This window comes from Onychostoma macrolepis, chromosome 05 (genome assembly GCF_012432095.1).
Source record: "Onychostoma macrolepis isolate SWU-2019 chromosome 05, ASM1243209v1, whole genome shotgun sequence".
In the NCBI taxonomy this organism is placed as follows: Eukaryota; Metazoa; Chordata; class Actinopteri; order Cypriniformes; family Cyprinidae; genus Onychostoma; species Onychostoma macrolepis.
This window is the reverse complement of record NC_081159.1, coordinates 17,120,980-17,143,699: the sequence shown is the minus strand read 5'-3', so window position 1 is coordinate 17,143,699 and position 22,720 is coordinate 17,120,980. Positions and strand designations below refer to the sequence as shown.

Sequence of the window (22,720 nt, the reverse complement as noted above, 5' to 3'; positions counted from 1 at the left end):
GATTGTTTGTTTTTAATATAAGAATTTCTATTTATAGCAAATGTAAAAGTCCTTTCACACCAAAAAGCGTTATGAATAAACCTCAGGCTGAAGGAAAAGTAAATTCACATCTGTACTGTAGAACGCAGGAGAAGATACAACACTCTTCAGCAATAAAAAAAAAAACAATGGAGCACAACTGTTAGTTTATCTAAAGTAATTTTTGCTTATTAGTATGGTTGATCATAGGTCAGCAATAAACACATTGGTTAATAAAATGGTTTTAGATACATTTGTGTTATTTAACATATTTCATTATTGCAGGTTTGTGTCATATTCTGAGTTTGCATTTCACTGTTTTAATTCATTTTGATGAATACTAAATCTGCTTTTTTGCGAGTGGGATGAATTAATGGACATTCACATTTAGTCTAGAACTACAGTAACATCATGTACACACAGCACACACAACGCCTCTGTACTTCCGATTTCTCTCAACATGGGGACAGTAGACTTTAACAGTCAATAAATGGGAAAACAAAGTAACTGGCGTTCCTTTTTGGAAAAAGTAACTCAGATATTTTCTTGTAAATTAAAAAGTAATGCGTTACTTTACTAGTTAAAGTAATCTGATTACGTAACTCGCGTTACTTGTAATGTGGTATCCCCAACACTGATGGTGAACATAAAGATAACCATAAAAACTATAAAGTTTTAATAATCATTCTAATTCTATGAAAATAGGTAAGACCACAAATATAACGATAACGACACAGAGCAACAATAGCATTGGAATCATTTTCCAGCCAATATAGTTATCATTATAGTTATCAATCTTGCAGGCCTTTACACATACAAAGAAAATCATTGCTATATATACACATCTATTACACACTGTGATTTGTTCAGTGTCTCACCAGGCACAGTGAATTTAATTGAGCCTTGATCCTCGGCCCTGTGAGCTGTGGTTACATGGTGAAGTGACGAGCCCACAAGGACCACATAGTAGTCAGCTTCTTCCTGAACACTCGGTGACACCTGCAGCTTCACACAGACCTCCATCTGACCCTGAGAGAAAGACAATTACATCCACATTATGATTTGTGTTACACACAGTATGCCATAATGAATGTCAAAAAATTTATTTTTAAAGGCAAGACAAATCTTTAGAAATGGAGCTTATTATTTAGGCAAATAAAGTTTAATGAAATGTCATGGTAGTGAACAGAAAGAAATAATGACAGGGAAAAGGTTGAGAGAGAAGAACGAGAGATTCTTGTTGTTTTTGTTAATATTAGCTTGTTAATGCTGTTAATATAATGTCTGGTGCTGCAGTAGTAAAGTAAGCTGAAGATTGAGACCATATGAAACTTGAGTTGGGCAATCTGGACCGCCAACGCCTTTGATTTGACAGTGTTAGATGAAAAAGGAGGACATGAAATGTTCTCTATTATCTCCAGTCATTTTCATTTGATCACTGAATGCTGGGCTCCTCCTGTACATACTTGTTTGCAAAGAAATTTGGTTACACCACCACAGCAAAGGACATATCTAAATCATGATGTAAATTTAAAGCCAAAAAAGCACACCCACCCACAAATCAGCCCAGTTCATAAGGCCTTAGACTGAACCATGATTGTAACAAAGAGGGAAAAAATAACATTTAACAGAAGCTGTCCTAAACTCTCAAACTCATGTAGGTAGTGCTACTGTTTAACGCTATTGCAATTTTTGTTATTTAAACTATATTACCTATAACCTATAAAAAAAGTGTACCTACTTAACCATATATTGGGGACAAATTTGTACCCAGAAGTGAACTAAATCTGACCAAATCTCCCAAAACCTTTTTTTTTAATTGTAAAAATGCAGAAAGTTTTCTGTTTAGGTTACTACTAGGGTGTGGGTCAGGGTTAGAGTATAGCAGCTGTATATAAAAACAAAAGAAGTCTATGCAATGACCCCATCTAGACAGCAAATGAGTGTTTGTGTGTGTGTGTGTGTGAGAGAGAGAGAGAGAGAGAGAGACAAAATCAATGACAAACGAACAGATTATTTCAGTCAAACGAAAGGAGTCCGTCAAGGCTGCAGCCTCAGCCCGACTCTATTTAATATCTATATTAATGAACTGGCATCAGCACTTGATAAGTCCTCTTGTCCTGGTCTGACCCTCGAGGGCAGAGAAATTAAATGCCTCCTGTATGCAGACGATCTTCTGCTCTTGTCGCCTCATGAAGAGGGGCTGCACCAAAGTCTCTCCATTCTAGAAAAGTACAGTAACGATTGGGCCTTACCGATAAACATGGAGAAGTCAAAAATCATGATCTTTCAGAAAAAGCTTCGTCTTGCTGACAAAAAATATGAGTTCACAATTGGTGGAACAATTCTTAATCATGTCACCTGTTATAATTATTTGGGTCTGACGATCTCAGCCTCTGGACAGCTCAATACTGCAATAAAAGATCCGACAGATAAGGCATGCAGGGCTTTTTACAGTATAAGACGACCCCTGTTCAAATTCAACCCACCCATTAAACTGTGGCTGAAAATCTTCGATAGCATCATCAAACCCATTCTTCTCTATGCCTGTGAAATCTGGGGCCCCAAATTTAAACTAAACTATGAATCATGGGACAAAAACCCTGTTGAAATTTTCCACCTTGAATTCTGCAAAAACATCTTGGGAATTCACAGAAACGCCCCAAATCTCGGCTGCAGAGCAGAACTGGGCAGATTCCCTCTGCTCTCTGAAATCCAGAAGAGAGCAGTGAAGTTCTGGTTCCATCTTTCAGACACGCCGACAGATAGCTACCATCACAGTGCTTTCACTTATCGGCAAAAACACCCAGAGAGTGACCCCTTTCACTATTTAGTGGAAAAACATCAACTCAATTCCACAATTCAGTTAAATTATTCAAAAATTAAAGAAACAGAAAAAAATAACCCAGGAAGAATACATTCATGATTGGCAGCAAAAAGTAACTCAAGTAAAGAAATTAACTTACTTCCACAGTATAAAATCTGATTATAAATTAGCGCCATACCTGAGCAGTATTAAAGACTATGGTCAGAGAAAGCTGCTGACGAAGTATCGTCTGAGTGAGCACAGTCTGTGTGTGGAGAAGGGCCGACACAAGCAGAGCTGGAGAGCCAGAGAGCTCCGACTGTGTTCTCACTGCACAGAGGGACTCATAGAGGACGAGCTGCACTTCCTCACAGAGTGCAGCAAATATAAACACATCAGAGATGCCTATTTCAAACAAATAGCTCTAGTTTCACCTGAATTTAAGCATACAAGCAACTTAGACAAACGCTGTTATATTCTGGGAGAAAAGGAAAAGTGTATCCACCTGGCAGCGCAGTATGTGTCCTCCTGCCATCAAATGAGGGACAAAGGCTGATCCCTCCTTTCCATTTATAACTGCTCTCTGTATTAATTTAATTATTTTTTTATTTTTTTTTACCTACATGTATAATATGGACATGTATATCTGTTTCCCCTAGATTGTATTTATCTGTATAATATATGTATTGCTTTGGCAACATTGTGATGTTACACAGTCATGCCAATAAAGCTAATTTGAATTGAATTGAATTTAATTTAATTTAATTGGGGAGAGAGAGAGAGAGAGAGAGAGAGAAAAGAGCAGTAATTCTTAATTTAAAGTGTATCTGATGTCTACGCCAAGGCTGTATGTTTATGTAAATGATGTCTTTCTGGTCTCAGATGCAGCTGTTGCAGATCAACAGTACCGTCAGACTGACACTATGAGAGACAAATGAAAATGAACTGATTGTGCTTGTATTGAACCGGATTATAAAACAATTACTTTACTCTGAAATAAGATTCTAAAGGAAGTGTAAACAAAGTTAAAGTACCAATGAAGTTCAAATATGGGAAATTAATAAAATGTTGTTTGTTTATTTCACATTGGGAGTCTTAACTGCTGATTATTAGATCGTTCAAACAAAGTAATTAGGGTGATTAATCAGAGGCTGGACTCATTATCAAAAGTATGAGGTCATGCATTTTGATTAGTACTGTGCTCAGCTCTATTGTTTCATAAAATATCTACTATGATTAGTTTATTTTTTCTCCTCCAATCAAAATGTACAACATGTTTTGACTGATCTGATGGAAGAAAAATATATCAATTATTTTAACTTTCATTAGTTACTGAGAAACATTATAGTCCTGGTGTTAAATCAGTTTATATGTGTATTAAGTTTACAAATACTGTTCATGATTATATGAATGTACATGACATAATAAATGTTGTAAATGCTATTAAATGAACCATATAGTGAAGTGTTACCATCTTTACATTCATGTACAACACTGTAATGTACCACAGAATGGTATGAACACTACAATGAACAAAGAACAAGTGTGCTAAATACATGAGAAGGATTAAAGAGCCACAAAATCTCAAACAAAATACATCCAGAAGCATGGAAAATTATCCTAAAAGAACACAGAGCCACTGTGTATATGAACACAAGCAGACAAAAAATAACAAATCCATAAGCACAATCATTCATCATCAATGCAAGCATTCATACGCACTTACCAAAACACACACGGCCCATAGACATTTACCCATAATTCCAAGCCTGATTTCATTAAACAGACCCTGGATCAAAGAAACACCCCGTGAAAAAGGGAGGTGAACAGTAAATTCAGTCTCGCCGGAGGCATGTGTGTGACAAGCCACTTTTCTGTTTCTCCCTCCATTCAACATAAAGCCCTCGTTTGATTGTTTGCCTTCCTTCACCAGACGTCTCCCTCACTTCCTGTCATTTAAGAGGCCCTGCAGAAATAGTGATGGAGGGAGAGAGGAGGGATACAGAGCAGGTTTGGTGTGGAAATGAGGGAAAGGTAAGGTCTCTCCTATTTTCTCAGGCTCTGTATGCTACACATAGGGATGAATGATGAGCATGGGATTCTCTCTGCTCCTCCTCTCTTTTCTTTCTTCACTCTGTCTCTCAGTCTTGCAGATTGACAGCGTTCCTCTCTCTTCCCACACAGTCCTGCTGTCGTTTCATAGCAGTAAATCTGAATCTAAAATCCTTAATCTAACAGATCCAGCTTTAGTTCTGCTTGCAAACATTATGGGTATTGTGGCCAAATTCTTACATCCCATTATGAGTCATGTTTAAAAATGGTTTCTATTTTAATCATCATGTGGTACTTTCCATTTTTAGATAATCCAGTAAAGTAAATATTAAAAACAAGAAAGGTAATTGATTATTTTCTTGTTTTATTTGGAAACTGGACAAAACCAAAATATAAGATTATTCATAAGAAATTAATGATTTCGAGCATGGCACTGCGTCATTACGTCACGCCTGTAAACATAAAGAAGTTGTCCTGGCTACTACCAGGCTATCGCATGTGAGGATCCTGCAGGTGTTGGATCGTTTATAGCCTTTTCTCACAGCAGCTAGAATAATTAAATGTATCATTTTTATGGTGGATTGTAATCCAGAAAGGATTATGTGTTTATGAAACACATGTGAATGAAATTAAATTATATTCCACTTTTAAATGCTTCTGATTACAGACAGCCTGGGATTACACAAGATTTTAAAGAAAACCAGTTCGAAGGGAGCATAGTTTGCTTTTTGGGTTAAATGGTATGACAATTAGATATTAGACTGTACAGAAATTGATATCTACACGCTAATACACACCATACAGTCACGCAATGCTGATGTTGTTAACATTAATAATTTAACAATAATAATACTTTGCACGGTTTGATGTGATGTGAGCTAACCAATCTTTAGATTAAATCGCCATTGGTAGCACGATTTATTGTAATGCTTTTTTCCTCAGTTGGGCAGAACAAACGTGGCTGACCTGTTATTTACTTGTTCAGATGGCAATATACGGTGAAAATCACATATTGCAAGACATAGGTTAGAATCTGTGATTGCGAAATACAGTAAATATCCACTCCAGAACAGTGACTGACTGCCACACATACTCCTCAAAACATTAGATTAATCCGCGCTGGAGCAGTGCCAACGAACAACCCACGCAAGTGAGAATTCCACACACAGCTGCAATTCCAGGTTTTCAAACAGAGATGGCGACAAAGAGGTAAAACTTAAATCTAGTTTTAAACTGCGAGAAAAAAAAAAAAGAGAAAATGTTGACAATAAACAATAAATGTTGAGAAAAAAAGTCATAAAATTTTGAGAAAAAAAGTCATTAAATTTCGAGAGAAAAAGTCGAGAATAAACACACTTAACAGCGTTATTCAGTGTCTGCAGTAGGGCGGGTTGGAGAGTAATGCACAGGGGAGTAGCGTATGATCGATTAGGTTCGAATCTGTCTTTTGCCAAACTCGCTTTTCTTCATTTTCTCATCACATCGGAAATCAATTGCTTAACGAGTGTTTAATAATAATGTATTAATTAGGGGTAGGCAGGCTTTAGGGCTTTGTTGTCCCAATAAGGCAGCAATATTTAGCCTAATAATTTAAATAAATAAAATCATTGTTATTAACATCAATGTTATTGAATCCTGTTAATGTACAACAATACTGAGGTGCAAATAGTATCTGCCACTATTTATAAGTATAAATAGCAATTAATTAGCTACTTTTTACAATTATTGCAAAGATCTGCTATTACGTAAATAGAATGGCTATTTTCACTTAACGTTAGTGTAAACAGCACATATCTTGGTATTGAAAAAGGTCAACATGTGACCGAAATGTTTGCCTTGTTTTTATCCAGTAAATTGCTCTACATGCTTTCATCTCGCTTGTGATTCTTTTGATGTTTGAGAGTGTACGGACCTTCTTTAAGCTCTTACTCCTGGGAAACTTTTTGGTCTACGCACCTCAGTTGGACTATTTTGAAGGCGCGGTGAGTCTCTGGCTGCTTTTAATAGCACATATCTAAAATGCTGCTGTTGTCACTACATTTTGTCACTAGTACATTGAACTATTTCCACTGTAAATAGCATCTATGACAGGAGTGTCCAAAGTCCGGCAGCGGGCCAGATACGGTCCCTGGATGAATTTCAAACGGCCCGCAACTTGTCTATTGAAATGTAGGCTATTATGTGGCCCGCCAATCATAATTTACGAACCATGTAGTTTCACAATGTCAACACAAGGTGAGGTGACCGCACAAAATTTTAGGACAGATGTATCAGTAAAACGTGAGTGACAACAATTTAATAACTCATATGCACTGTCATTTCTTTAGCACACCGAACGTGGAAGAGCGCTACTCGTGTGAAGCTCACTGCACGGATCATTATTAGCTCTGCCTAAAGACAGCACAGCGCGAGCTCAGAACAAATGCGTTTACTCGCAGGTCTCAATCAGGCGACCACTAAACAGCGCTATGAGAAGCGTTTGACTGCAGAGCTCTCCTATACAAACCTACTCAGGCTACTCCCCAGTGCATTACTCCCCAACCAACCCCACTGCAGACGCTGAATAACAGTGTCCAACGAGATGAAATTAACATGACACGAGTGTTTGTTTATTCTTGACTTTTTTCTCGTAATTTAACGACTTTTTTCTCATAATTTTATGACTTTATTCTTACCATTTTATCTCGACTTCCCCCCCCCCTCGCAATTTAACGACTGTAGGCAAGACTACACAAAAGGATGATATTTTTATAAACAAGCCAAAAAATACTGATCTAGAAAATGATGTGATTTAGTCACATAAACAATATTTACTTAACCTCATGATTATATTTTATGCAACAGATGGAACAGAGCAGTTAGCAAGGGTATATTTGCTCCTATGTTTAGTCTTGTTGTCTTGCTGGCTTATAAATGAAGAAAAGAACAGAAGCTGAATTACTGCAGCTACTTTTTGGATCAATGAAGGGATGTTATTGTCTCCAGCACCTGGTTACAGACTAATTCCTGGAAGAAAAACACCTCACTAATATACTGGTCCCGATGGACAGCCTGTGTGTGTTTCCTTACCTATGACATAATCACTGCCACCTGAGAAGGGTGTGTATGGGTTCTCATGTTCAAACAGGATTCATGTCCAAATGCATGTTTAGGTTAGCATTGCTATTCAGTAGTGGTTGTGTCTTTCTACCGTCTTTTCAGATGTCTGTGCATCTCACCGTTTACATCATCTAGTCTGATACACAACATTTAAATGTAATAAAATAAAGCAAATTTTAAAGACTTAGAATAAAACCATTTTAGTCAAGGCATTCAGAAATAGGTGCAACACAAAGTGATAAAAGTCTGAGCAATTTTGTTTTAATTATTCCTTTTTCTAACCAGTAGAGTTAGATTCAGAGCAATGTGCCAAAGCTTTAAAACCATAAACATTAATTTTCACGTATTTACTAGAGGTTCAGTCAATTACATGACTCATCAAGGACGGATAAAACCATTATTATACACCATAGCAAACCTACAATTAAACATGACATTTTACAGTCATCATTTTAACATTTAAAAGTTATTTTTGTTAAATCGTACGTATTTTATGAGTTGCCAATTCGTATGAACTTGTACAAATGACCTACACCTAACCTTGCCCCTAAGCCTACCCGTCACTGGGGTTTAAACAAATCATACAAATTCGTACGAATTAGCAACCTCGTAAAATACATACAAATTGGTCGTTAGATAGTGTTGGCATTTATATGCGTGTTAAAATTGCAGATAGGAAAATTGTTTCTTTGCTACTCTACTATATGCTATTGCAGTTTGTTTTTTCACTAGAGGTTTGTGATGGATGGCCATTCATTTTCATTCATATTAAGCCATTAATATTCAGATAATTAAATAATACATCAAATACAGATTTAATTGACATTAACCACCCAATATGTATAGATGTATTTGACTTTCAAAAGACAAGCCACCTGACCAATCAGCTCAAGCTGACTAGGTATGAAATATGAAGACTGTGCAAGGCATAATCTTCTTAGTGAGCTGAAATAGTATTTCTTGAAATATCCTCTTTATTACAGATAATGACCTGTTGGACTTTCTTTGATCATGGTGTTCCTGTCCCAACAGAACAGGGAAGGAATGTCAAAGAATATAATATCTTAGAATATCTTTGTGGGAGTGAGTATGACCTGGACTAATGGCTCCAAATGAGGGTAAAAATAGTAAAAAAGGATTTTCACCTATTTAATAATATGAAATTACATAATCTAATAAGGTAAACCCAAAGAATGCTGGAAAAATGTGTTTGATATGCTTTAAAGAGATAAACAGGATAAATAAAGATAAAAGACAAAGCATAATACCAAGTCTTAGTGGACATCACATTCAATTTATTTAGTCAAATATTAGGGAATTAAAGCTTGGCACTAGCACACATAGACGATTGATAAGAGTCATTTGATCAGCTAGCAACTGCTGGATACTGATAATATCTGATCATATATGGGTCATACAAAAATAGTCAGGTTTATTTAGGCCAACATCAGCACAAAATCATTTTCCTTTAATCTGAGATGTTCTGCTCAATGCATCTGCATGATGTTTGACGTTCTGTAGGTAAATGATTAACCAGAACAGAGCATCATGTGTTCGTTGAGGAAATGCCTTCCATGCGATTCCAACTGATATCCAAAGCAGTACACAGAAATAGGAAGAACACAGTGCACAGGAATCTTTCCATGCTCATAGTCTCACATGAGAGGATTGTCCAAATAGTCCCCTATGGACTCAACATGACTCACAACATTCCAACTTTCCAAAAGACATCCAAGACCGCATGCTTAATGACATAATTCCTGAAGAAGTCATGCCAGCAGCCAGCACAGTCATGACTAGGGATGTGCCCGAAGCCAAATACCTTATTCGGAAAAGCACGGATAATGGCTTCAAAAAGAATAACGAATTTATCCGAATAACAGAAAAATATTCGGCAGACACAATCACATGTTTGCTGGAACAGCACTACATCAGTGAGGTCTGCGGTTATTAAGATTTGTGCAATAATAATGGCTAGTACTGCTTTGATAGCGTTTGACAGTTTCGTACAGATAATATCATGGTGATCATTGTGTTTGTCTAACGAATGTGGTCTCCTCAGCAATGAACTAACAGCGCTCCTTTTTTGATTGCTGCCTGTCAGTGCCGGCGAAGCAGTGTTGCCAGATATTGCTACATAAAAACAAACACAACCAATCCCCTGAAAAATGCACCAAAATAAGTTTAAATCTTGTATTTTGTAAATAGGATACATAACCTCTAACCTCAACCTACATCTTCCCAGTTTATTAATGCCCTAATTACTTTATTAACTCTGTTACATTAAGTATCAAAACAAGTCCAGCGACGCTTATAATAAATAGATCTGGCAACATGGTGGAACGGAGTGGAGGCTGCACTTGCGCCAAGCTCCTTCACTCCTGTGTTTTGCAGCTGCTGCGAGTCAGCCACATGAATTTATTCAGCGACATGATTTTAAATAATTTTTCATATGTTTTCAAATTTTATTTTTGAACATAAAACATTAACGGAGGTCTGGACCTCATAGCTGGCTATAGGCCTAGATGTGTAAAGTGGATGAGTGTAGGGCTGCACGATATTGCATGCGATTGTCATGTGCATCTAGTCAGTAAAGCCGGTTCCATGATTAGCGCTAAATCTCCATCACCTGTTTTCAAATGGAGCGGCATTTAATACACAGAGCCGTAGTTCACTGACAAACTATGCAATTCGCGCTCAGAATTGCAGATGAATCGCCTGCGATATTGAACGTGATATTGCGTAGCTTGTCAATGAACTACGGCTCTGTATATTAAATGCTGCTCCATTTGAAAACAGGTGATGGAGATTTAGCGCTAATCACGGAACCGGCTTTACTGACTAGATGCGCATGACTATCGCATGCAATAAATCATGCAGCCCTAGATGAGTGTAAACTAGCCTATATGAATGAAATGAGCGCAAATCAATAGCCGTGTTGGGGTCTATGCGCGTCTCTCAGAAATCAGAGCTTTGTCTGGAGTTATAATCAACTAACTTGACAAAAATGTCCTAAAAACGGTCCTAACTTCAAACCTTTTCGAAATCCAACTGTAAAAACGCATTACATTAGCCCTTTTCGTGAATGGCATTACATTTAATTATATAAGACTTCCGGATCCAGCCGAATACAGATACAGATACAAATAATTTTGAGATTGTCACAGATACAGATACAAATAATGGCTCCGCTACACACCCCTAGTCATGACCCACATCACATAACACTCAGAATCCACCCAATGTAGAGGCTGGACATTAAGACCAGACAACCAACTGCTAGCTTAATCAGTATTTTCCAGTGCACAGACATAGTAATTTTCTTTCCACTATACCATTCAAAAGTATGGGGTCCATAATATTTTCTTCATGTTTTTGAAAGAATTCTCTAATCACACCTAGGTACATTTATTTACTCAAAATAAAGTAAATACAGTAAGAGAGTTGTGAAATATGTGAAATATTAAAATACCCGTTTTCTATAGAGTGGCGGAAGTATGACATCACTTTGTAGGCGGTTCCACTTTGAAACTGGTTCCTCGACAAAAAGCCAATAGGATTTTTCCATAGGCTTTTGGATTACCGCAAAAAATAAGCTCTGTGTTCAATCATAATTCATGAAACTTACACGTTTTGTCCATCAAGATAATCTTCACAAAATAATATAACGTTGATGAATTTTGAAGCCTAAATAAAAGCGCCAGAACTGAAAAGCTAAACTTAGGCTATAAACGAACTACAGCACCACGGTCGCTTGTCTTCAGCGTCACCACCACCGCGCTCCCGACAACTGTTTCAAACTTATTTTTAACATGTTCAGTGAAGGATTTACTCTGTATATGAATTTTAATCCACACTACATGAACCTTTTCATATAAACTGGAAAAAATACAAAACTAGAGCCAAACTAAAACTGAAATGAGACATTAGTAATAAATAGTATAGTGAATAAATGAAATAATCTTAACTAAAGGACATTTAATTAAAGCACGTATTTCTGTACATTTCGAAATAAGGTGCATTAAAAGTCAATAAATCCTCGATTAATATGAATATTTTAATTAAAATGTATCCCAGCGTATTTAATATTTTAAATAACAGTGAGCGAGTCTTTGGATATGGTAAGATTAAACTTATTTTAGTGAACAAAGTACCATATTTCAGCTCTCATTTTGTTAGGGTGGATACACAAAATGTTATTTTATCCTTGTTTCTACAATCTCTTTCTAACAACATGTGGCCGCACACATTTTTTTTTAACGTGGCTTTAAGCACTATGCATCATTAAAGTTTCACTTTCACCACGTAAAAGCTGGTAAATGTGGTGCTTACATCATAATATCATAATGTGAGTTTACCTCATGGTACGAACCCAGAGTCTGTATCAGTAGGAAAGCGATAAAACGTGCTTCTTCCCTCCGACGACATGTGTTGCATTTCGGGGCAAAGCAAAAAAACATTGTCGAACAACAATATAAAATGCTGTAAACTATTAATTGGTTATCCTAAAATTAATTGTATTATAAATTATACTACAACTGGAAAATACTAAATTGATAAACTGTCCAGTGTGATGACGTTTAATGTCTCCGACAGCGCCTGTAGTCCAATTTAGCAGCTTGTTAGCAACCGTCTTTTTTAAGAAACGTAACAGCTTAAAAAAAAAATCACGAGTGTGGTGTAACTGGTGTGTTTTATGTCGTAGAATAAAACGCGAAAGTATCTTGAGCCTGTGTGAACCACGGACCTTATTTAAGGGATTTAACCAAAATCCCATTCAAAAACCCATTGACTCTGGGACAATGGAACTGGAAGTGCTAAAATGCACTCACTTCCGGGTTTTCGCCTACAAAGTGACATCATAGTTCCCCCACTCTATTTGAATATAATTAAAGTGAGTTAATGCATAGGTGTCATGTACTTATTTGGAAACATTACGATTTTTAATTGTTGTTAAGTCAAGTCTCCCATTTTCACCAAGAGTGCATTTATGTGCTAAAAATACATTAAAACACTAATATTGTGAAATAGTATTATGTATTAAAATACCTGCTTTCTATTGTATCATATTATATATATATATATATATATATATATATATATATATATATATATATATATATATATATATATATATATATATATATATATATATATATATATATATATATATACACACACACACACACACACACAGTGGGTACGGAAAGTATTCAGACCCCTTAAATTTTTCACTCTTTGTTATATTGCAGCCATTTGCTAAAATCATTTAAGTTCATTTTTTCCTCAATGTACACACAGCACCCCATATTGACAGAAAAACACAGAATTGTTGACATTTTGCAGATTTATTAAAAAGAAAAACTGAAATATCACATGGTCCCAAGTATTCAGACCCTTTGCTGTGACACTCATATATTTAACTCAGGTGCTGTCCATTTCTTCTGATCATCCTTGAGATGGTTCTACACCTTCATTTGAGTCCAGCTGTGTTTGATTATACTGATTGGACTTGATTAGGAAAGCCACACACCTGTCTATATAAGACCTTACAGCTCACAGTGCACGTCAGAGCAAATGAGAATCATGAGGTCAAAGGAACTGCCTGAAGAGCTCAGAGACAGAATTGTGGCAAGGCACAGATCTGGTCAAGGTTACTAAAAAATGTCTGCTGCACTTAAAGGTCCCATGGCATGAAAATTTCACTTTATGAGGTTTTTTAACATTAATATGAGTTCCCCTAGCCTGACTATGGTCCTCCAGTGGCTAGAAATGGCGATTAGGTGTAAACCCGAGCTCTGGATATCCTGTTTCGCCTTCGAGAAAATGAAAGCTCAGATGGCCCAATCTGGAATCTTCCCTTTATGTCGTCATACGGGGAAAGGTTACCTCCTCTTTCTCTGCTTTGCCCGCCCATGAGAAAATGAGCTACTACCGTGCGAGGCGAGTGCAATATTTTTTTTCCTCGAGAGACATAATGGCTTACAAACGAGCGAAGCATGGCAGTTGCTCAGTGTTTGGATGTACAAATGAACACCAAAGTATTTTTTTAGTTCCTTCATCCGAGCCTATGGCTAGCATTAGCTACATGAGAATAACTGAAACAGCATACATAAACAAACCAACTAAAGTACCGTATCCAGACACAATATTTTAAACTAACCATTCGGAGACGTCCTGCTGTAGCTGCTGAGTTGCAACTTCTTCATTCGGTGCTTCTCCATCCGGATCAGATTCTGGGTCAAACTGAAAAGCTTGAATGACTGCGTGTCTACGAGCCATTGCGATACATCCACTGTCAACATTAGCGCATGGTAGCACAAGCTGGTTAAGGCCACACTCCCACCCTCCACCTTGCCCCGCCTCTCTCATCCTTAAAGCTACAGACACAGAATGGCAGGTCCTAAGGAAAGCTCATTGTGGGACTGGCTCATAGTGGCTGAAATTCTGCACCAAGGCTGAATTTCGGGAAACAGACCTCAGATACAGTATTAGGGACCACTTAGGCCTATATAAAAGCATCCAAAAAGCAGCATGTCATGGGACCTTTAAGGTTCCTAAGAGCACCGTGGCCTCCATAATCCTTAAATGGAAGACGTTTGGGACGACCAGAACCCTTCCTAGAGCTGGCCGTCCGGCCAAACTGAGCTATCGGGGGAGAAGAGCCTTGGTGAGAGAGGTAAAGAAGAACCCAAAGGTCACTGTGGCTGAGCTCCAGAGATGCAGTCGGGAGATGGGAGAAAGTTGTAGAAAGTCAACCATCACTGCAGCCCTCCACCAGTCGGGGCTTTATGGCAGAGTGGCCCGATGGAAGCCTCTCCTCAGTGCAAGACACATGAAAGCCCGCATGGCGTTTGCTAAAAAACACCTGAATAAGATTCTCTGGTCTGATGAGACCAAGATAGAACTTTTTGGCCTTAATTCTAAGCGGTATGTGTGGAGAAAACCAGGCACTGCTCATCACCTGTCCAATACAGTCCCAACAGTGAAGCATGGTGGTGGCAGCATCATGCTGTGGGGGTGTTTTTCAGCTGCAGGGACAGGACGACTGGTTGCAATCGAGGGAAAGATGAATGCGGCCAAGTACAGGGATATCCTGGACGAAAACCTTCTCCAGAGTGCTCAGGACCTCAGACTGGGCCGAAGGTTTACCTTCCAACAAGACAATGACCCTAAGCACACAGCTAAAATAACGAAGGAGTGGCTTCACAACAACTCCGTGACTGTTCTTGAATGGCCCAGCCAGAGCCCTGACTTAAACCCAATTGAGCATCTCTGGAGAGACCTAAAAATGGCTGTCCACCAACGTTTACCATCCAACCTGACAGAACTGGAGAGGATCTGCAAGGAGGAATGGCAGAGGATCCCCAAATCCAGGTGTGAAAAACTTGTTGCATCTTTCCCAAAAAGACTCATGGCTGTATTAGATCAAAAGGGTGCTTCTAATAAATACTGAGCAGAGGGTCTGAATACTTAGGACCATGTGATATTTCAGTTTTTCTTTTTTAATAAATCTGCAAAAATGTCAACAATTCTGTGTTTTTCTGTCAATATGGGGTGCTGTGTGTACATTAATGAGGAAAAAAAATTAACTTAAATGATTTTAGCAAATGGCTGCAATATAACAAAGAGTGAAAAATTTAAGGGGGTCTGAATACTTTCCGTACCCACTGTGTGTGTTGTGTGTGTGTGTGTATACACACACACACACACACACACACTCACGGAAATGCTTGTTTTGTTTACTGTGTTAAGACTTGCTGAAATCGCGTTTGGTCTCACACTGTATCACATACCTTGTCAGTGTCGTGCGCCTGCTTGGCCAATTTGTTGTGATAAACAGGAAAGTGTGCCCAGCTAAATTCAATTGGTGTTTTGTTAGACGGGTATAAAGCTTAGTTTACCGCAGCAACGGTCACGACAGCCCTCGTGTGAAGACCGAAGAGTTTAAAGACCATCGACTCTACTGTGCGATTCCACCGTGCAGGGACATAAGTATCCTTCAACTTGTTTCACTACGGTTTCAGTTTTTTATAACCAATTCTTATTATATGTTTCCAGATCCCTACTATCACTACCACTCGCAAACCACACTTCACACACTGTAGGCAGCGCAATCCTAACAACCTGCGCACTTTGCCTGTCTACTAATACACTACTTTCTTTTTCTATTGGTCTCTGGAATTGTCAGTCTGCTGTGAACAAAGCTGATTTCATTACTTAAATTATTACTCATTCAAGGCTAAACCTCATGGCCCTGACAGTAGTGTTGTAGTACTCAAGACTGGTCTTGGTCTTGAGACCGGTCTTAAGACCATTTTTTGATGGTCTTGGTCTTGTCTCGGTCTCAACCGCATTTATACTCGGCCTTGTCTTGGTCTCAGACTAAGAGGACTCAGGATTTGGTTTCAAGACCAGTCAAGACCATTAATGTGATTGGATGTAAAACTTCCTGCTTCAAATGCAACCAATAACTAATTAAATAACTAAATAACAAAAATAAATAATTTGATTTATCCCAGCGGATCTCAAAATGTTTGACTTCACATCCCTGGTTGGTTAAGCCCCCTATTGTCCACACATTATTTGAAGGCCCCCCTCCACTCACCCAAAATATTTTAGAGCTTAGCATGACTAGATGATGTATATTCATTATAAAAAAAACTAAGAAATATTAATAAGAAATGTTTTTCATTTTTATCTGTTTTAGTTCATTTTAATGCTTGTTTTGTTTTATTATAAGCAATTTTAAGTCATCTTGAGGCCCCCTTGGAAGTTTGTTGAGGCCCCATAATGGGTCCCGGCCCCTGGCTGAGAACAAATGATTTATACTGTTATGCCAAGTCAGAAATTATTGAGGGACTGTCAAAATGTCACCAAAATTAATACATACAACCACGATATTCAAGATATTGTTGCAAAAAAGTGCTTGAGTGTATAAGTGCTTGAGTGTATGAGATGTGGATTTTTATATTATAATATGATGTAATTAAGCAATAATCACAAGAGCAAGAGAACTGTTTTGAAAAAAAAATTATATTGCTTTTATAAAAATATTCAGTAAACAATTTTTAACATTATTCTCAACATTATTTATACATTTGTAATTGTACCAATTCAGATGCAGCTTCTATGCCACCACTGCAGTGCAAAGATGAATTTTGTTGTTAGAGATTTAATTTGATTGGTAACAGCTCTGTAAGTGTCTTATTATTGTTTTTAATGATTAAAAATAAGGCATTTCTCAGGCAGTAAATGTGGATACTTCAGATGAATTTGAGCAATGTTGGTCTGGTCTTGGTCTTGACTCGGTCTCGACCTGCTTTGGTCTTGTCTTGGTCTCAACACACAATTGTCTTGGTCTCGACTTGGTCTCAGATTAGGTGGTCTTGACTACAACACTACCTGACAGAGACCTGGATCAAACCAGAGGACAACGATACACCTGCAGCACTCTCCAATAATTTCTCCTTTTCCCACACCCCCCGTTTGACTGGAAGAGCTACTGGTACTGGAGGTACTGGTCTGATCATCTCTAATAATTGGAAATTTACTCCTTTACCATCTCTGGGTATCAACAGCTCCTTTGAATCACAATCGGTTACTATTACCTACCCTCTTAAAATCCATTTTGTAGTTGTTTATCGACCTCCACAACCACTAAGTAACTTTGTGGAAGAATTAGATATGTTGATAGAAGTGCTCTCTCTCGTGTAAGCTCCACTTCTTCAGTTCTCATACAGCGTGCGATCAGTTCTCAGTTCTCAGCGCTCAAATACACACATAGCAGTCCTGTGTCTATCGTGTAGAGTCAGAGTATCTCACATAAATACAGTCAGTTATGGCTTAAGTGAGCGTAAACAGGTGGGTGAAAACTGAATGTGTGTCAGTATTACATGCATGCCTTCCGTCTTAAAGGGACAGCATTCCTAATTATCCGTGTCATAAATGTTAACCAACAAAAGATGTTAAATAAATGTATACTTAAGTAAAGCTACTGTATCTGAAAAATGAGTTTAATTTGTATCTCTACCAAAAAATGAAAATGTATTCCAGTTTTTCCAAATTCAATCCTTGATTCAAATTTCTCATAAGCTTAATTGATTTGGTCTAAAGAGAGAAGAATTGATGCCTATTTTTGTTTGAATACTACATATAAAATAGCTACCAAAATAAATGTTGTTAACTGCACTTTGACTAAAAGTAAAGACTAAAAGTTGACAAAAATACAATGACTTTTCGTCGACTAAAACTAGACTAAAACTATGAAATACTCAAATGACTAAAATGTGACTAAGACTATTAAGCATTTTCGTCTCAAGACTAAGACTAAGACTAAATCAAAAATGCCTGCCAAAATTAACACTGCTTCCTACTCACTCTCAACATGATTCCTGCCACAACACATACCCCTCCACATGTCACTTTTCGACGTAACTTACACCCTCCCCGCTATCTGCTATGGTTTCATCTTTGCTTCCTCATTCTAAACAGTTCCCTTTCAGTCGGTCACTCCGAGTCACGTCGGGTGACCGACGAATTGGGATCTCGCTTAGAGAGACCAATCCACTTCGAGTGTAACTAAACGAGCCAATGCACATTGGCATGCGATTATTGCATCCAGCTGCCGCTGATCATAGCGTGAATATAAGTAGGCAGCAGGTGCAGCGCATATTCAGCTTTTCGCTTCGAAGCCGAGCAGTTACATCACTCTGCTCCTGACTTCTGCTGACGAGTGAATTCAACGAGTTGAGCACACTCTTTGGAAGACCCTCGTGCTAGTGGTACGGTGCTACATTGGCGGTGGTTCTTCCCGTGTCGAGTGGATTGCACACATCAGGTTGCACTACCCCTTGTTTGTGTTGCAGGCGACCACCTGCTTCAGCATGCTAAAAGAGCTTTTTCCCTAAAAGAGCATTCACGGGTGCGCCTTTTTAAAGACGACGTTGCATCTGGCAAACTCGATGTTACATCTTTGTAAAGACGAGTTGGGTCTTGCTACAGACAACGTGTCACCTGTGCGTTTCTGGATGCGGTCGTTACCTGGTGCCGGGTGATGGTCACGATCGCTGCCTCACATGCCTGGGCAGTAAGCACGCTGAGGTGGCGTTCGTGGATGAGTCATCTTCTCATTGGGAAGGTGATCATCTCGGAGTTGCGGGCCAGGCTCCGTTACCTTGACAAAGGGGTGGAGCCCTGTTGCCTCTGCCTCGATCTGGTTCTCGTTCTGGCTGCAGACAGGCGAGGACTACTTCAGGCGGTGGCATTGGTGGTCTGAAGATTACAGTGGTGGCAAACCCTCCAGGGAACCAACCCTCGAGGGACCATCGCTCCTCTTGCGCTCCGAAACCAGTGAGCTGCCAATGGAACGTGCTGGGCCCTCTACATGGAGCGCTCCTTCCGACGACCGGATGTCGATCGCTGCATCGGAGGGTGAGCCGGAGCTTCCTGGGGAAGAAGATTCAGTTGCGCTGCTGCTCCGGCGGTGGCAATGCATGAGTCAGACCCGGAATTGACAGCTATGCTTTCCTGGCCGCTGAGAGGGTAGGGCTCGAGTGGAGACCTCCACCGTGTCCCAAGCCCTAGAGGTTGGACGACTGGTTTCTCAGGGTAGCTTGTGCTGGTTCTCAGCACCCTGCCCCGGTGCCTCTCTTTCCGGAGGTGCATGTGGAGCTTACCAGGTCGTGGACGGCAACTTTTACTGCCAGAAACCGACCTGTTAGATCCTCCTCCCTCACCACCCTCGATGGTGGTGCAGCTAGGGGGTATATGGGGGTCCCCCCGATGGAGTGGTCGGTTGCGATGCAGTTCTGTCCTAATACCGCCTCCACCCAGCAGGGCAAACCGTGCCTCCTTTTCCGGGCCTGTAGGTATTCGTCTGGTCTGTCCGGCGATGCTTCTGTGGCCTGTGGAGAAGCTGCCTCCACCTTACGCTACGGTGTTACTGCAGGTTCTTCAGGCTAAAAGCACTGAGGGACATGCAGGAGGGTGGTCACGATCCGGAAGTTCTGAAAGAGCTTTGTACCGCTACTGATCTCACACTACGAGCGATGAAGGTCACTGCGCGGTCTCTGGGTCATGCGATGTCCACACTTGTGGTCCAGGAGCACCACCTCTGGCTGTGTCTGGATGATATAGGGACGCCGATAAAGTTCGGTTCCTCAAAGTCCCTGTGTCCCAGACTGACCTCTTCGGCGACGCAGTCGAGTGCCACTTGTGTGGTTTCTGGGAGCCTGGCTAGCGCTTCCCAGTCCGTCTCGTTGGCTCCGTCAGTCCATCAGACTCAGCTATGCGAATCAGTTTGCCCAGCGTCCTCCCAAGTTCAGGGGCATCCACTTAACTTCAGTGAAGGCGGCAGATGCTCCTGTCTTGCGTGCAGAGATCGCAGTCCTACTGGTGAAGGATGCGATAGAGCCGGTCCCTCCAGCCGATATGAGGACGGGGTTTTACAGCCCTTACCTCATTGTACCCAAGAAAGGTGGTGGGTTGAGACCAATCTTGGATCTGCGCCTCTTGAACAGGGCCCTTCACAAACTTCCGTTCAAGATGCTCATGCAGAAACGCATCTTTGCAGCGATCAACCTGAAGGACGCGTACTTCCATGTCGATCCTTCCGTGCCACAGGCCATTCCTGCGATTTGCGTTCATGGGACAGGCATATCAGTACAAGGTCCTGCCCTTCGGGCTATCCCTGTCACCCCGTGTCTTCACGAAAGTTACAGAGGCAGCCCTTGTTCCCCTGAGAGAACAGGGCGTTCGCATTCTCAACTACCTCGACGACTGGCTCATACTGGCTCAGTCTCAGGACCAGTTGTGCGAACACAGGGACTTGGTGCTCTGGCACCTCAGCCAGTTAGGCCTTCAGGTCAACTGGGAAAAGAGCAAACTCTCCCTGACGCAGAGGATCTCTTTTCTCGGTATGGAGTTGGATTCGGTCGATTAGACAGCACGCCTCATGCAGGAACGTGCTCAGTCGGTGTTGAACTGGTCGAATACGTTCAAAAGCAGGACGGCGGTCCCACTGAAACAATTTCAGAGGCTCCTGGGGCATATGGCAGCTGCAGTCACGCTGCTGGGGCTGCTTCATATGAGACCGCTTCAACACTGGCTCCTTGGCTGAGTCCCAAGGTGGACGTGGCAACGCGGCACTCACCCGGGTCTGAGCCTGCTGCCAAACCTTCACCCCGTGGTCAAACCTCTCGTTCTTCTGGGCAGGAGTGCCCTGGAACAGGTCTCCAGGCATGCTGTGGTTTACACGGATGCCTCCACCACTGGCTGGGGGGGCCACGTTCGACGGGCTTGCAGTATCGGGGGTTTTGACGGGACCCCAACTGCACTGGCGCCCGCCACCTTCTCCTCTGGAGTCAGAAGCATCTGAGGTCGCTTCGTGCCATTCACATTCCGGGCTTGCTCAACCGGGCAGCCGACGAGCTGTCATGAGCTGCCCGGAGAGTGGAGACTCCTTCCCCAGACAGTCCAGCTGTTTTGGAGACATTTTGGACTCGCTCAGGAAGACCTGTTTGCTTCTCTAGGAGACCTGAAGAGAAGAGCTTCTCTTCTCTCTTGTTTTACTCCCTGACCGAGGGAACACTCGGCACGGACGCACTGGCACACAGCTGGCCGCGGGGCCTTCGCAAGTATGCGTTTCCCCCAGTGAGCCTTCTCGCACAGACTCTGTGCAAGATCAGGGAGGACGAGGAGCAGGTCCTGCTCGTGGTGCCGTACTGGCCCACTCGGACTTGTTTCCCGGAACTGATGCTCCTCGTGACAGCCCCTCCTTGGCAGATTCCTCTGAGGAAGGATCTACTGACTCAGAGACGAGGCACCTTATGGCACCCGCATCCAGACCTCTGGAAACTTCATGTCTGGTCCCTGGACGGGACGCGGCGGTAGAGAGGTTCCGATATCCTTTTTCCCTTCCCGATACCGATTCCGATACCTAGGCTCAGGGTATCGGCCAATACCGAGTACTGATCCGATACCTGGGTGTGTATCTGGTAATACAGCTGAATGTACTACTAGACCTGTATGAATTGATACAATTATTTTATGGTGTGCTTCACCATATGCTGCATGTATATATATGCGTTCGCTTGAACTGATTTGCTGAAATCAAACCAGGGACGATAATAGGTGAGCGCCAGCTAATGAGATTGTCCTTTGCGTATTAGCTCCGCCTACTACCGGAGATCCCGGCAGTTCTTAAAAGCTGAAGAATTCCAAAAGGAACTCCGTTATTTTGACAGGAAATTACAACAAAGAATATAGTTTACATACCATGCAGATTTGACGCGCTACATGTAAGACTCTCTCTCGCTCTCTCTCTTTGCGTGTGAGGAAAAAAGCAAAGCGACGGCGAGTCGTGCGCTTCACACTAGAGCTTACGGTACGTCAAATACAGGTGCGCTGTGCATGCATTCAGATGATCTGAAAAATAGCACAGATCGCTTGACGGAGAGTGAAACTCTGAAGCGCTCAGTCAGTGTGTCAGCTCAGAGTGTTCGCAGAGTGACGATATGTCTGTGCTAAACTTATATATAGCCTCCAACTCACACACTGGAGAGTAAAATCTGAGCATTTATTAGCCAGTGGCTAATATTATACACTATTTAGTCGCCCAGGGTGAAGATTTAGTCACATACGCGAGTGATTTACTGGCAATGTGCTAGCACGTTTGTATTTATTCTTCGCTGTTCTAAATAGTGGTTGCTTGTGGCAACACAGCACAACTTCATGTGTTTGCAT

General features: G+C 40.7%; 1 protein-coding gene across 1 annotated transcript in view; it reads right to left on the bottom strand.

The window, feature by feature from the left end:
- arhgef28a (Rho guanine nucleotide exchange factor (GEF) 28a) overlaps positions 1 to 22,720 on the bottom strand; it is an 85,675-nt gene that overhangs the window by 50,857 nt on the left and 12,098 nt on the right. The window contains 1 exon segment of the mRNA XM_058775747.1: positions 897 to 1,047. Within this exon segment, the coding sequence (XP_058631730.1) occupies positions 897 to 1,047 (151 nt within the window).